This window comes from Pinus tabuliformis, chromosome 7 (genome assembly GCF_031772625.1).
Source record: "Pinus tabuliformis cultivar Carrire ecotype Pingquan chromosome 7, CPIR1, whole genome shotgun sequence".
NCBI lineage: Eukaryota > Viridiplantae > Streptophyta > Pinopsida > Pinales > Pinaceae > Pinus > Pinus tabuliformis.
In genome coordinates, this window is record NC_142293.1 from 245,833,847 (window position 1) to 245,850,366 (window position 16,520).

At 36.0% G+C, this 16,520-nt stretch overlaps 1 protein-coding gene across 1 annotated transcript; it reads left to right on the forward strand.

Annotated features, from left to right (window-relative positions):
- Positions 1-5,550: 5,550 nt before the first annotated feature.
- On the forward strand, positions 5,551-7,851 carry LOC149246769 (uncharacterized). Its single transcript, XM_089442487.1, has 4 exons — positions 5,551-6,155; positions 6,282-6,650; positions 6,768-7,005; positions 7,141-7,851. The coding sequence occupies exons 1-4, from the start codon at positions 5,551-5,553 to the stop codon at positions 7,849-7,851; spliced, it is 1,923 nt and encodes a 640-aa protein (XP_089298613.1).
- The last annotated feature ends 8,669 nt before the right edge of the window (positions 7,852-16,520 follow it).

A 16,520-nucleotide genomic window follows, 5' to 3' on the forward strand; every position in this document is an offset into this window, starting at 1 on the left:
GAGAGTATAAGATAAAGACAACAATTGAGGAGGTTTACAAAAACCTCTCAAAAGCATTGATGGAATTAGACACATCAGTCAAGGGGAAAATAATAGATATTGGAAAGGACATACAAGGCCTCAAGGCAAAGATTATAGAGATGGAGTCACAAATGAAGCCTGCCACTATACCACAAGAGTAGGAGCATTGTGAAAGGAACTGATAGTCATAGTGGCTACCAAGAAACTAAAAGGATTGGATGAATAATTTTGAAAAATGAATGAGAAAATGCAATAATTATGGAAATTATCGATGAAGAGAATAAAACTTCATAACATAGTACAAAAAATCTAGACTGCATAGGAAAATGCTCAGAAGCTACAAGACAAATTGAGCACTTTACAACCCGTTGAACACAAGGAATCCATGAAGAAAAAAAATGCACCTGGTAAAACAACTAAAAAATATGAGAATCCAACAGCAACAACTAGCACAAAGGTTTGAGATATTACAACAAGAAGCATCCATAGTCACCGAGAGATTGGGACTGTGCACCAGGAAGTCACACGAGAAATACATGCCAATGTAGATAAGTGGAAGACTAACATGGAAGCTGAGCTTGCATATCATATATGGGAAAAATAAGAGGACATCCAGACAAAGGTCACTACAATGAACCAATGCTTGGAAGCACACATTGTAAAGGAAAAAGACACAATGCCCTCAACAGTTCGATAGAGGACTAAGTGTCTTAGGACGAGCCAAAAGTGATTGTTGGGACCTATTGGAGAAACATTTTAAGGAGATATTTTGGGATTTGCATAGAAGGATTCCATGTAAGAAAGTTTTCTAAGGATTAGCGTGTGGAACATGGGAAGCAAGGAGAGTTGTTAGGCTTAAGTTTTAGGTTTTTCTCCCCTGGTAATAATTACCACCCATAGTAAAATTAGGTTGTATGTCATCTTTGTGCCCTAATGTAAATCTAAAAATAGATAAAATATGCAATTTAATAGGAGAGGATATGGTTAAACATAAATACTTGAGGTTTTTTAGTATGTAGTTGATGTTCTGTTTCCGCATTGTAACAATTGCTCTATTAGGCTGGTGACTTGTAACAACTAGAATGTAATGGATATTTTCCCATATTAATAAAGATATGTTTTAAGTATTTTCTGTGTTTGCACATGATGTGTTGAATTTCTATGTTTTTATTTCTATTGAATGTAATGGAGTTGTTGTGCAAAAGTGGAATGTACTTAAATTTTTTTTGTTTTCAACACTAGGTATTGGATAAAGGATAATGGAAAGTGTCAAATCTATATCTCCATCTCACTTCAAAACTCTATAGGTTTTTATAGTCCCTCATAGATGCCTCGAGTGAGACTTCACTTGCATCTGATTTATGCCAAAAGGCCTTGTTTTTTATGTTTTTTGTTGGTTGTTTCACTCTAAATCCAAGTCTTCCTATACATGCCAAAACTCAACCTACCTCTGTCACTCTACCCAACACCATGATCTATCTCTCTCCCCCCCTCTAGATCTCTCCATCTACCCCTCTATCCCTCCCTTCATCTCTCTCCCCTCCTCCCACTCTATTTATTATCTCTACACCTCTCTCACCCAACTCTCTCTCTCTATTTACATATTCCCATCTGTTGGGATGGGGTCCCCAGGGGTAGAATTGAATTAACTTAGTCATTTTTTGTAAAGATTTTTGTAAAAGATGTAAAGTATCCATGAAATGTGGATGCAGAGCGCGCAGATAGATAGGAGTCAAAGGGGTCTTAGCCCCTTGTTTTGGTCGGTTTTGAAAACTCACCCATGAGTCAGGGGCCATGGTATTGTATTAGAAAAGCTATAAATAGTTGAGTCTTAGCGAGTCTTTTTGATGGAGAATTTGGTACATTGAAGAGTTTAGTTGTCTTGGGCAAGTGTTAGGGCAGGAAGTCTTTGATTCCTGTGCTTAGGTAGAGAAGGGAAGGCTCCTGTAGCTGAGTGGGCAAGAGGCCTGGGTAGAGTCTACAGCTGAGTGTGCGGACCCCTGCAGCTATGTGCGCAAGGTAGAAGAGTTTGTATTAGGTGAATTGAAGATCAATAAAGGCATCTTTTTGAAGAATTACTGAGTATTTCCATTGAATTTGTTTATGTTATATGTTGTCGATAAATGATATGTTTTTTGAATTATTGAATGAATGCTACACAATTTCACTAAACATGTCTTAAAAAATATATCAAATGAATGGTTATCCACTTCTGCGAAGTTAGAAGCTATTTCTCTTATGTTTTATGATGAATCAAGTAGATCTACACAGAACTTGATCTAGGTGCGCTTGTTGATGCGAGAAAGTAGGTAAATTGACTGTTTATGGTCCACAAGGATTGATCGTAGACCTTCGCGAAGGTCTGGAGGCAGCTTTAACCTAGTTACAATAAAGAGCCCTAGAATTCTATCAATCTGCGTGGAAGTAGATCCAAGGCAATGGAAGATATCACACTAGTCTCTGGATGCAAAAAATTGGTTCTTGCATCCCCCAATACTGCTTCGGGTGAGACTGCAGCCTGCACTACATGGGTTGTTTCCGAAAGGGCCAGCAATGTAGGGTTTTGTTGGTTGGTGCATCTAACTCTGAAACTGGGTCAGGACCCCCTAAGCTAACAAATGGTTCCATTACCACGACCAGGATCTGATAAAAGAGATGTGTGATTTTGCATCATTGGAATATAACTAAGAAAGAGATTGAAAAGTGGTTAGATCAGAAGATTCATGAGTTTGTGCCTCAAGGAAATAGGAATCCATGCCTGTCAAAGGAGGATTGGTTGAATAGGTATTTGTATACAGAGGTACACAAAATCTTCTTTTGCACTTTCCCAATTGAATTATATGAGTGGTTAGCTAAATTGGCAGACAATCAAGGAAGGTGGAAACTCAATAGTCCTACAATGTGGACTCCATAATTGGTATGATGACTAGAGGCATTGGAAAACAAGATCATGCGGGTTGTCAATCATTGGCTTGATCAAATTCTGGGGGGATTTGTTATTGAATTTGCAGTTGATACCTTAGTTAGCTATAGCGAGGCGGAGTGAAGATTCTTCAAAGGATCATGAGGTAAGTACTTAAGGTCATTGAATACTTGGATTAAAATTTTATTATGTGAAAAGCAAGTAATGCCATTACCTTAATGTTCAGAGCTACGCAAAGTGGTAGACTCTTTAGAAATCATGAATTAGGTGTGGAATATAGTCCATTGATTGAACCTCCTGCAAGAAACACCAAAGGGGTGGTGTTGACTACAGTATTCTGAGCATATCTCATCCATCCACTCCACCTCCACCTCCACCTCCACCGCATACACCTTCACCTACACCTCCACCTCCACCTCCACCATTCATCATGGAAAACACAATGAAGATGTCGATCTTCAAGGGAATAGGAAGTGAAGATCTAGAGAAATTCTGGTTTGTTGCGAATGTTGTATGGACAGTGCAACAAATCACCAATGATAATATAAAGAAGGTGCGATTGGTTACCACCTTGCAAGATCGTGCGCTGACCTGGTACATTGATTATTGTGTTGATAATCCTTAGGCATCATTAGCAGAGACTCAGAAATCTTTGAAAAAATAATTTAGTAAGCTTAAATCTGAGGTGCAGTCAATTATTAAATTTAAGGAGATTCTAATGAGAGTCAATGAGACACCTTGGGACTTTGATCAGAGGTTGAAGTGTCAGATCAGATAGCCTAACATGCAAATTTCAGATACCTAGTATCGCGACTGGTTTATCGCATCATTTTTACTGCATTAAAGAATCCCTCTGTCACACCGGAAGACATTAAGGGAATTTTGAGGTCTAAAATGGGCCTCCTAAGAAAAATGTACAACCAAAAGAAACTTTATAAGAACCAATAAGATTCAAGATGATGATGTCAACCATGGGGGGTGATTCACCATTTTTGGAGTAAAAAAGTAAAAAAAATAATAAAATAATAAATCTACTTTTTTAACTCGTATTTTCAACTTATCTCCCTAAGTTTTTACTTTAATTTCGAGCAGGAGTACTCGTTGGATGCAAAATTTAATTCCTCATCCAAGGAGTACCCATGTTTCATGCTTTCAATGGACCCTGCTACACGAAAAATAAGAAATACATGAAAAAATGTGATTGCAATCACACTTTTCATGTATTTCTCATTTTTTGTATGGCAAGATCCATCGAAAGTATGAAACATGTGCACTCCTTGGATGAGGAATCAAATTCTTCATCCAACGAATGTTTCGTCTCAAAATTTGAGTAAACCCATAGGGAGATAAGTTGAAAATACGAGTTGAAAAAATAGGTTCTATTTTTTCCCTCTAAAATTTGATGACGTAATCTAATCTTATTTTATTATTTTCACTATTATTTTATCATTTCCTTCGGAGGCCCATTTTAGACCTTAAAATTTCCCCAACGTATCTATGTAAGCAGAAGCCTTGGAGATCATGATGAGGCTACACACATCACCTATTTAGGATACGAACCTAAGGGTACAATAGATTCACTTGCAGTTAGCAAGCCTGCACCTACAATTACAGAGTCTAAAGAAATAAAAGGAGACTAAGAAAAAAGTGTGTGTAGAGGTTTGGTGCTTGAAGTCCAAGGACCATGGGAACGATAAAGATCATGGATTTAAGAGATCTGTGGTTTGTATCTTTTGACTCAGTTACCGGAGAATCCACAGTATGAACATTTTTATGCCAACGTTTCAAATCCCAACTGGGATCCATCATCAGGGCTAATGAATGATGATAAAAAAAGAGTCGCTAAGAAGGAAATAAATAATAATGAGGAAAACAATTTTTAGGATCAGCAGAATGTCGGCTGAATATTTATTATTAATTTATTTATTAATTAATAATTCATTCAATTATTTATTTTTATTTTTATTTTTATTTTTGAGTTTTATATATTAATTTTTTTAATTTTTTTTTATAGGTGAGTTAATAAATTAATTTAAAATTCAAAACCTAAATGGTAATAATAATAATTATTTAATATATGATAATATAATAAATTTATTTAATTTAATTTAATTTTTATTTTATTTATTCATTTATTTAATTATGATTCAAGTTGGGAAATGTTTATTTATTTTTATATAATAGTACTAAAGATTAGAGAAATAAGAATATTGTATCAATATTTAAAGTTATTTGATTTAAAATTATATTAATATTAATAATAATTAATAAATTAATTAATTGTTATAAATTAATAAATATATTAATTTAATCAAAATTAATAAATATTAATAATCAATACTAATAAAGTTAATAGATATTAATGACAAGAGTAATAGTGAGCAATGAAAAACAGGGGAGGCTAGGGTTCACGGGCGCGTTTGCAGGCTAGGGTAAGCGGACAGGGCAGCAATCCAGAGCTGCAGGCGGAAATCGTGGGGCAGAAGTCGAAGAGCGGCACGACAGGCGGATTGAGCAAGGTAATCTCGGAGCATAAACGAATTAAGTGATAAGTATTCAGCAGAGGAACGAGGATAAACATTAAAAGTATTAGAGCTGAGGAGGAAATGGAAAATCGGCAGGGGAGGGGAGAGATCCCCTCCTATAAAAATGTTGTAGCAGGTGAAACCAGTGCAAGCGGAACGCAGCGTAATCTGAAGGAGAATAACGCACCAGTGATGGGTAACCTATGGCAAAAGAGGATGGGTGGGAAATGTCTTCCAAGGGCACAAAAACAACCTAGATATGTCATACCCAGCAACAAACTTGAGGAATATAACTGCTACATGAAGGACCATGCACTGATATGCAAGTTTGTAGGGTATTGGCCAACTGAGAAAGAACTGTACAGGTGGATTTATCAAAGGTGGAGACCAAAAGGACATATAGATCTGAAACTGGGAGCAAAAGGGTTTTTTACAGCCATCTTCGCGAATCTGGAGGACAAAGAAAGGGTTTTTGAGGAAGGACCGTATTTTATGAATAATGCGGGTCTGTTTATGAAATACTGGGAAGAAAGATATAACCCTGAAAAAGAAAGAATGTTGGCCGCCCCAATCTGGGTTAGATTGTTTGGTTTACCAGTGGAATTTTGGGATCCTGAAATACTAGAGGGGATTGGGAAAACAATCGGGGGCTTTGTCAAAATAGCAGAGGCAACAAAGCGAGGCAAGTATACATCATATGCAAGGCTCTGTGTATATATGAATATAGCAGAGCCCCTTCCAGAATATATTGAGCTAGAATATCATGATGAAATCTGGCAACAGCCAATAGACTATGAACATATTCCGTTCAGGTGCCGAAAGTGCCATGAATACGGCCATCTATATAGACAATGTCCGCTGAATAAGGAGGAAAGGTTTGATAGAAATCAAGAAGAACAACAAAGAGAACCAGAAAAAACGGAGGAGGCAGATAGGGATTTTCAACAGGTTATAAGAAGGAAGAAACAAGGCAAAGATGGCTCCAAAACTCAGACACAAGAAAAGCCCCTTAATACAGCGAGTCAAAACAAGTTTCAAATCCTCCAAGAAGAAAACGAGGATTATGAAGTGAACCTGGAGGAAGAAGAAGATCTTGGAAATACGCCAATGGAAATAGTTAAAGAAATAAAAGGAAAAGAAACAGATACGGGGAAAGTAGCTGAAGAAGGGGCTGTGGGAAAGTCAGAAGCAGTAACAAACCAAACCCAGATGGAAGTGGAAAGCCAGAAGGAAAATGAGGTGGAGGAGGAAAAAATCATGAAACAATTAATTCAGGAATGGAAAAACCTGGATAACAGATTCATACCAGAGAGACAGAAACAACTGTACAAAGAAGCATTTCAAAAGTACAAGGAAAAAAAAGGGGAGAACATGGATAAACAGATAACCATAGCAAGTGAACAGGAGAATAGTCAGATGGGAATGGACGGCTCTGGCAAAAACAGCAGGAAAAGAGGACGGAAAACGTTGAGTGAAGCCATTCAGACTGTTGGAGAAACGCTGATAAATTCAGGTAAAGTGATACCTCTGTCAGAGGTATTCTTCCCCCCCTCTCAAAAGTTTTAAATGATTATCATCAGCTGGAATATTAGGGGTCTGAATAGTAAAGGAAAACAGAGGTACATGAAAGAGAAATTGAAAAAGGATAAACCGAGTATTATGATTCTTCAGGAAACGAAAATTACAGTGCAGCAGTTGGAAGAAATAATCAACAAAAATAAGCTTCAATACGAAGTTATGGGGCAAGATGCTATTGGATCTGCGGGAGGAATTGCAATTTTGTGGAACCCAAACGACATAATCCTAGAAGGCTGGACCAGTATGACCAGAATCCTTACAGGCATTGGTAGAATAGTAGGAACGAAAGAAAAGGTAGTTATTTCAGGGGTTTACGGCCCACATACCCCAGGAGAAAAAGAAAGCTTTATAAAAAACATGAAAGTAATTCGTAGAATTTATCCAGAGTCTGCATGGATTATAGGAGGCGATTTTAACTTAATCCGATCCCTAGAGGAGAAAAAGGGAGGGATAAGAAAATCAGATCAATACATGGAAATGTTCAATGATATGATAGATGATTTAAGACTTGTAGACATTCAAACTATCAATGGAATCTGCACCTGGAACAATAGGAGGGGGGGCAAGAATCAGATAGCATCGAGACTTGATCGCTTCCTAGTATCAGAAACTATTATGAACAAGGACGTTTTCGTTGAAGCTAAGATCATGCCATCTCTTGGATCTGACCATTCGCCTATCGAACTGGAGGTGGATATTAAAAGGAATCTTGGAAGGAGACCCTTCAGATTTGAAACCTTTTGGTTAAGGGACCCGGGATTCATAAAGAAAATGGAAGAATGGTGGACGCAAAGTACAGTTTAGGGTAAAGGAAAGATGCATACATTCCAACTTAAACTTAAAGAGTTAAAAGGGAGAATCAAGAAATGGAATAAGGAGGAATTTGGTAACATTATGGAGGACAAACAAAAACTAGAGGGAGAAATGGAATCACTGCAACAAAAGATAATAACAGAAGGCAGGACAGAGGAGAGCATTAGAGAAGAAGGGATAATTCTTGGAAAACTAGAGGAAAGGCGAAAGCAAGAAGAAATTCTATGGAGGCAGAAGTCAAGAATAAAATGGTTAAGGGAAGGGGAAAGGAACACAAAATTCTTCCATCAGGCAATGATTCAACACAGACAAAGAAATAGGATATTATCCATCAAAGACCAGAATGGCGAAAGAGTAGTTGAGCAAGAAGGAATCGAGCAAGTGCTGGTGGAACATCACAAAGATATCCTAGCTGAGCCTCTAGTGGACAGATCGGAAGCAATAAAGGAAATATGCTCGGCCATTCCACGATTAGTTACAGAAGACCAAAATAACGCTCTGATGAGAGCTACCAACTTAGAGGAGATAGAAGAAGTAGTAAAATCCATGAAAAAAGGTACAGCTCCAGGTCCAGATGGTTTCACGATCGAATTCTACCAAGCGGGATGGCATTTTTTGGGAAGAGAAATCCTAGAATTGATAGAAGAATCTCGGATGAATCAGAAGGTATGGCCTGCCATTAACTCTACCTTCTATGCTTTGATTCCTAAGAATGATAATTTAGAAGATGCCAAGGGTTTTAGACCCATAGCATTGTGTAATGTTATTTACAAGATAATAACAACCTTGATCGCCAAAAGATTGAAACCCCTGTTGGACAAGTTAATATCTACTGAACAAACGGGTTTTGTAGAAGGTAGACAAATCCTAGATGGTCTAGTAGTAACCCAAGAGGTTATCCACTCATTAAAAATGAAAAAACAAAAGGGCATGATGATTAAATTAGATCTGTCGAAAGCATATGATAGACTGAATTGGAAATACTTGGAAGAAGTCCTAGAAAGTTTTGGCTTCAGTAAGAGATGGGCAAAATGGATTTATAGTCTAATTACAACTCCGAACTTCTCCATACTTGTTAATGGAACCCCCTCAAAAACTTTTAATGCGTCTAGAGGAATTAGACAGGGAGACCCATTATCTCTGTTTCTTTTCATATTGGCAGCAGAGGGCCTTGGTAGATATATTAAAAAAGAATGAGCAGTGAACAAAATCAAGGGCTTGAAGCTATGGGGTAATGATCTGCCCTTAACCCATCAGCAATTCGTTGACGATATTATCTTATTTGGGGAACCAACTGTAAAAGAAGTGAGACAGCTGAAGAGGATTTTGGACTTCTTCGCTGAAGCCTCCGAACTGGAAATTAATAGAGACAAATCCTGTGTATTTATATTTAACACTATGGAACAGATTAAAACTCATCTTACAAGACTGATGGGCTTTAAACGAGGAGAGTTGCCTACGAAATACCTGGGGAATTTACTGGACTTCACATCCAAAAAATTGAAAAATTGGCAAGGAGTTTTGGACAAATTGAGAAACAGAGTAGCGAACTGGGCTTTTAGAACTTTAAACATGGCAGGAAGGGTAGTGCTGGCGAAATCAGTCCTCCAAGCTATTCCCATATATCCTCTGTCGATAATGGCGGCTCCTTTAGGAGTCTGTTCAAAGATTAGAGAGATCATGAGAAAATTTATCTGGGGAGGGGCGAATCAACAGAAAAAATGGGCCCTATTTTCTTGGAAACACCTAACAGAGAGGAAGGAAAAAGGAGGATTGGGTTTACGCGACCCGAAAAAACTCAACAAAGTGTTAGGAGCGAGGGTAATGACCTGTGGAAAGCCATTTGGAGACTCAATTACAATATTCCAGACACAACAGTGGACATTTTGAGACAGAGAGAAACCCCCAAGGGCTCAACAATCTGGGATCTAACTCGACAGAACAGAGATATAGTAGAAAACCATACATTCTGGGAAATTAGAGGAGGTGAGGAAGCCAACTTCTGGGATGAAAAATGGCAGCAGAAGGAAAAAATGAATAGAATTCAGACGGTCCAACAGCTACAGGAAAGAATAGGGGGAAATCGAAAATGTGTCAAAGACTATAGGAAAGATAATGAATTGGATGGAATCTGGAGAAAATGGATAGAACCAATTGAATGGGACTGCGAGCTAAATCAAGAGCAACAAGAAGCTTATATGAAAGAGGTGGATTCCAGGAAAATTAGAGCTCGAACAGGAAGGGACATTCTTAGATGGGGAAACTCCATGAAAGGATCTTTCACCGTCAAAGAGGCATAATACTTAGCGGACACACAGGCTATAAATGAGGAGAATCTCGAATGGAAAATTATTTGGGGAAGCAACTGGTGGCTGAAAGTTTCCCTATTCATATGGCTTGCAGCTAAGAACAAGATCCTAACTTGGGACAGAACTCAAAAAAATGGCTTCAGTGGACCCTCAAGATGTTGTCTCTGTAAAAATGAAGAGGAGACCCAAAATCACCTCCTAATTAATTGTTCGTTCACTAAGAAATTATGGATGGATACAAGAAAGATATTCGGCAAATCTGAGATAGTTCCCAGAGACATTAATGCAATAATTTTCCAATGGAACAAGGAGAAATTCCAATGTAAAGTTGTTAGCAGAGCTTGGGATCTTATTGCAGGCTTCGTGCTATGGATGATATGGAAAGAAAGGAACCGTCGGATATTCTAGAACAAAATAAAAGATTCAGAAACTATTTGGAGACGAGTGGTTAGTCTAATGAGGGAAACAATCTTGGTGGAGAAATGGGACGTGGAGGACTGGAAGGCTAATCAAACAGAGGAGATGATCCTGAACAGTTTAAACTTAAAGTATGAGATGGTGTATCATAAGCAGGACATCAGGCATAGCGCGCGAGCCCAAAATTCAGATAAATTTATCTACCCTGGAGATAACTTCATCAAATTAAACTTTGATGGAGCATCGAAAGGGAATCCTAGCAATGGTGGTTTCGGAGGCATATTTCGCGATAGTCAGAAGAAGGTAAGGTGGATTTATGCTGAATGGGGCGGGGAAATAATGAATAATGAGGCTGAACTTTGGGCGATCCACCAGGGGCTGAGAATCGCAATCAGAAATGGTTATACAAACTTGGAAATAGTTGGTGACTCTCAGATCACGATTGAAATATTGAAGAAACTTAGCAATGGAAGAGATTGGGAACGAATTACCAGCAGTTGGAGAACTGCTGGAATTGTCCAAGAGATAGCGGGTCTGCTAAAAAGGATAGAATACAAATTATTTAACCATGTAAGGCGAAATGGGAACCGCGCGGCCGACTTCTTGGCGAATTGGGGTTGTAAAGGACGAGGCAGCATTGTAGACAGCCAATGGACAGCGGTGCGAGCCAGCAGAGATTGGGTAGACTTGGCAACGATTATTAATGAGGATCATGATCAGGCAACGAGCGAGAACGCCAGGACTAATGAGTTGGATAGGTGAGTGGGACTGGAGATCTCGGCTAATTAATGCAGGTCAGTATGGACAGAGGAATGATATGATGAAAACGCACAGTGCAGTACACCGGCGGCGTGTGTGGAAGGCATCACAGGATCGCTCCCACCGCGAAATAATTAATGCATGCGATCGGAGAGGATGGTGGAGCGGCATGTCAGAACTTCAAACGGTAAATGATAAACAAGGAATGATGGCCAGGAGAGGCAACATCCCAGATAATAAATGGCGGCAATGCATCGCCGATATAGTGGCAAACATTGATGGCAGAAAGGTAATAAGTACCCAGACTGGTAAGGGAAGGCAGTAGGTTAGTTTCTTTTCAATACAGCGTGCAGAGGTTAGGACAGTAGCGAGACAGCGAGACAGGAAAACTTTTATCCTGCACCAGAACATACCCCGTGACATAATTGGAGATAGCATGGAAACCAGGATGAGGTCAAGGGTGGCGGAGGAGCTGACTATTACAGCTGACAAGAACAGGGACAGGAAAGGCAAGGCTGCTGCGAAAGAGGAGCTCCCGCCAGAAATTTTTGAGATTGAGGACGATTCTGAGGATGAAGAACCTCGTCGCGAAGCTAACAGGAAGTATAAAGCACAGGGCAAAGCAACAGGCGGTTGGGTCAACTCGCAGTCGAAAGAGGATCAGCCAGCACTGCAGGTGGAATGCGTAAGAAGATATGGCAGGAGAAGAAGTGGTAGGGGAGCGGGAACCAGGACAGATACGGGCGGTAAGAGAGGTCGGGGGCAGAGCAGGAATGAAGGTGACAAAGGTGAGAATCTGAAGCAGGAAGTGGGACCAGCCAAAAAAACAAGGAGATCGATGGAGCAGAGAATTCACCAGGCTGAGAGGGCCTATCAACAGAATACAAATCCAGAGGTCAGAAGAATTATGCAGCATTTGGAGGAGGAGTCTTTACAAGGCCAATCTGACACAGAAATGGAGGATTGGGAATTCTTACTGCATGACCCAGGCAACACCAGAGGCAGAATGTCTCTGTTCAAGCAATCTCTCCACATTTACTGGGTAATGAAAAGGTTATTGGCAAAAGCATTAGAGCAAGTTGCTACTGAGATGGTGGAAATAGCGCAGGGAGGCCCTGAATTGAGTAGGGAACTGAGGTTCATCCACATTGCTTTAGAGAGGCAAGAGAAGAAACTGGATGAATTACAGCAGCTATTGAAGGGAGAACATCAGGGAGCAGACGGAGGAGCAAACCAGCAACCTGCAACTGAAGATGTCTGAGAAAAGATATGTATATGAAAGTACATAGTCTAGATAAATATAGTTTTTTGCATGTTCTAGATAAGGAAAAATACTTTATGCAGACCAGTAGGATTAGGAATTCTCAGGACTGTTTAGTTCATCTTGCAAGGATAATCAGACTTTGGGCTTTCTATTTTTGGTCGGCCATTAAAAACTTTAGATGGCTAAAATACTCGGTTTCCCCATGAGGGCGAGTTAATATGTTTTGATACTATGTACTGTTTTATTTTCTATATAGTAATAGAAAGAGTCCCATCTCAGCTTACAAAAAAAAAAAGTTAATAGATATTAATAGGGTTAAAATATTAATAATACTTAATTAATAAAGTTAGTAAATATTAATACCTAATTAATAAACATTTAATAATGAATTAACAGTAATTAACATTAATAATAATTAATATATTAATTAATTGTTATATTAATTAATATATTAAGCTAATTAATATAAGTAAATGTTAATAATGTTAATAAATCAAAATTAATAATGTTAAAAGATATTAATAGAGTTAAAAATATTAATAATACCTAATTAATAATGTTAATATATTAAATTAGTAATCACTTAATAATTAATTGACATTAATTAATATTAATAATAAATAATATATTAATTAATTGCTATATAAATTAATTAATATATTAAACTAATTAATATTAATAAATGTTAATAAATCAGTATTATTAATGATAATGGATATTAATAGCGCTAATAAATATTAATAATACCTAATTAATCACTAATAATTAATGAACAGAAGTTAATATTAATACTTGATAATTAATATTAATTAATTTTATGACATCATTAATAATTAATATTAATAAATAAAATAGTAACTTTTTAGTAAGATTTATTTATTCATTTATTAAGAATTTATTTATTTATTATAAATTTATTCGTTTATTTATTATTATAGTTATTATTTATTTTTAAGTTAAGAAAAATATTTTTTAATAGATAATGATAAGGTAGAAGATATGCTATACCTGGGACGTGTTGGCGATCTTGATTTCCCTAATTAAGGGAAGCCAACTCCCGCTAATCTCCACACCATTGTCTCTGTTCAGATTATGAGGATGTTTGATAATTTCAAGTGCTTCTCTGATCTTTCGTCTATGATGCTGCTCTTCCCTTGCGACAATTGAGGCGCTTTCCAAGCAGATATGGTGTTTAGTTTTTGAGGAGTGCTCTGCCAAGGCTGAAGTACGAGACCTTTCATTCCTAATATCGGTGCCATGTTCCTTGAGCCTCGTCTGTAGGGAGTGACCTGTTTCACCAATGTAACTTTTTCCACATGAACAATCTATTTTATAGACTCCTTTAAGCTGATGTTTGTCAATATCATCTTTTATAGACCTCATACCTTGCCTAATCGTTCTAGGGGCTGAGAAATGCGTGATTATGTTTTTCTTCTTTAGGATTTTAGCGATTTTGTCTGTAACTCCATGGATATAAGGTAGAAAAACTTTACCACACTGAGGTTGGTCTTAAGCCTTAGGTTCATGAGATGACAACCTTCTCTCAGCTTTCTCTATGGCTCTTTTAATCTCTTGTTCTTTGTAGCCTATACTCTTAAATGTTGAAACTAAATGCTTCTTTTCTTCATTCAGATGCTCAGAGTCAGAAATTCGAAGGGCTCTGATAGCAAGAGTGTTTAGAACACCAAACTTCTGGGCCGGGTGATGGTGGGAATTAGCATGGAGGTAACTTTCTGTGTGGGTTGACTTCCTGAACACCTTATGCCCTAAAGAGCCATCCTCTTTCCTGATGATGAAAACATCTAAAAATGGGATGCTCATGTTTTCTTCAAGTTCCATAATAAATTTTATTTCAGGAGAGATAGAATTTAGGTGCATGAAAAACTTGTCAAGTTCTGCTTTACCATGAGTCCATTTTATATTGGTATCATCGACAAATCGCTTCCACTAGGCTGGTTTTAAAGGATATGATTCAAGGGCTTTCTTTTCAAAGTATTCCATGTATAGGTTGGCCACGATTGGCGAAAGGGGTGATCCCATTGCCACACCAGATGTTTGCTCATAAAATTTTCCTTGGAAGGTGAACACAATTGACCTCAAGCAGATTTTAGCCAATTTTGCCAATTTAATATATTAACATTATTAATTAGGTATTATTAATATTTTTAACTCTATATCTTTAACATTATTAATTAGGTATTATTAATATTTTTTTTTTTACAGGTGAGTTAATAAATTAATTTAAAATTCAAAACCTAAATGGTAATAATAATAATTATTTAATATATGACAGTATAATAAATTTTATTTAATTTAATTTAATTTTTATTTTATTTATTCATTTATTTAATTATGATTCAAGTTGGGAAATGTTTATTTATTTTTATATAATAGTATTAAAGATTAGAGAAATAAGAATATTGTATCAATATTTAAAGTTATTTGATTTAAAATTATATTAATATTAATAATAATTAATAAATTAATTAATTGTTATAAATTAATAAATATATTAATTTAATCAAAATTAATAAATGTTAATAATCAATACTAATAAAGTTAATAGATATTAATAGGGTTAAAATATTAATAATACTTAATTAATAAAGTTAGTAAATATTAATACCTAATTAATAAACATTTAATAATGAATTAACAGTAATTAACATTAATAATAATTAATATATTAATTAATTGTTATATTAATTAATATATTAAGCTAATTAATATAAGTAAATGTTAATAATGTTAATAAATCAAAATTAATAATGTTAAAAGATATTAATAGAGTTAAAAATATTAATAATACCTAATTAATAATGTTAATATATTAAATTAGTAATCACTTAATAATTAATTGACATTAATTAATATTAATAATAAATAATATATTAATTAATTGCTCTATAAATTAATTAATATATTAAACTAATTAATATTAATAAATGTTAATAATGTTAATAAATTAATATTATTAATGATAATGGATATTAATAGCGCTAATAAATATTAATAATACCTAATTAATCACTAATAATTAATGAACAGAAGTTAATATTAATACTTGATAATTAATATTAATTAATATTACGACATCATTAATAATTAATATTAATAAATAAAATAATAACTTTTTATTAAGATTTATTTATTCATTTATTAAGAATTTATTTATTTATTATAAATTTATTCGTTTATTTATTATTATAATTATTATTTATTTTTAAGTTAAGAAAATTATTTTTTAATAGATAATGATAAGGTAGAAGATATGCTATACCTGGGACGTGTTGGCGATCTTGATTTCCCTGATTAAGGGAAGCCAGCTCCCGCTAATCTCCACACCATTGTCTCTGTTCAGATTATGAGGATGTTTGATAATTTCAAGTGCTTCTCTGATCTTTCATCTATGATGCTGCTCTTCCCTTGCGACAATTGAGGCGCTTTCCAAGCAGATACGGTGTTTAGTTTTTGAGGAGTGCTCTGCCAAGGCTGAAGTACGAGACCTTTCATTCCTAATATCAGCGCCATGTTCCTTGAGCCTCGTCTGTAGGGAGTGACCTGTTTCACCAATGTAGCTTTTTCCACATGAACAATCTATTTTATAGACTCCTTTAAGCTGATGTTTGTCAATATCATCTTTTACAGACCTTATACCTTGCCTAATTGTTCCAGGGGCTGAGAAATGCGTGATTATGTTTTTCTTCTTTAGGATTTTAGCAATTTTGTCTGTAACTCCATGGATATAAGGTAGAAAAAATTTACCACACTGAGGTTGGTCTTGAGCCTTAGGTTCATGAGATGACAACCTTCCCTTAGCTTTCTCTATGGCTCTTTTAATCTCTTGTTCTTTGTAGCCGATACTCTTAAATGTTGAAACTAAATGCTTCTTTTCTTCATTCAGATGCTCA

Bases quoted from the DNA above. Each gene is read 5' to 3' on its own strand.
- LOC149246769 (XM_089442487.1), top strand. From the start codon at position 5,551: ATGGAAAATCGGCAGGGGAGGGGAGAGATCCCCTCCTATAAAAATGTT. The intron at 6,651-6,767 runs GTCAGAAGCAGT...CCTGGATAACAG, and splicing joins GAAGAAGGGGCTGTGGGAAA to ATTCATACCAGAGAGACAGA. The intron at 7,006-7,140 runs GTATTCTTCCCC...ATGATTCTTCAG, and splicing joins AAGTGATACCTCTGTCAGAG to GAAACGAAAATTACAGTGCA.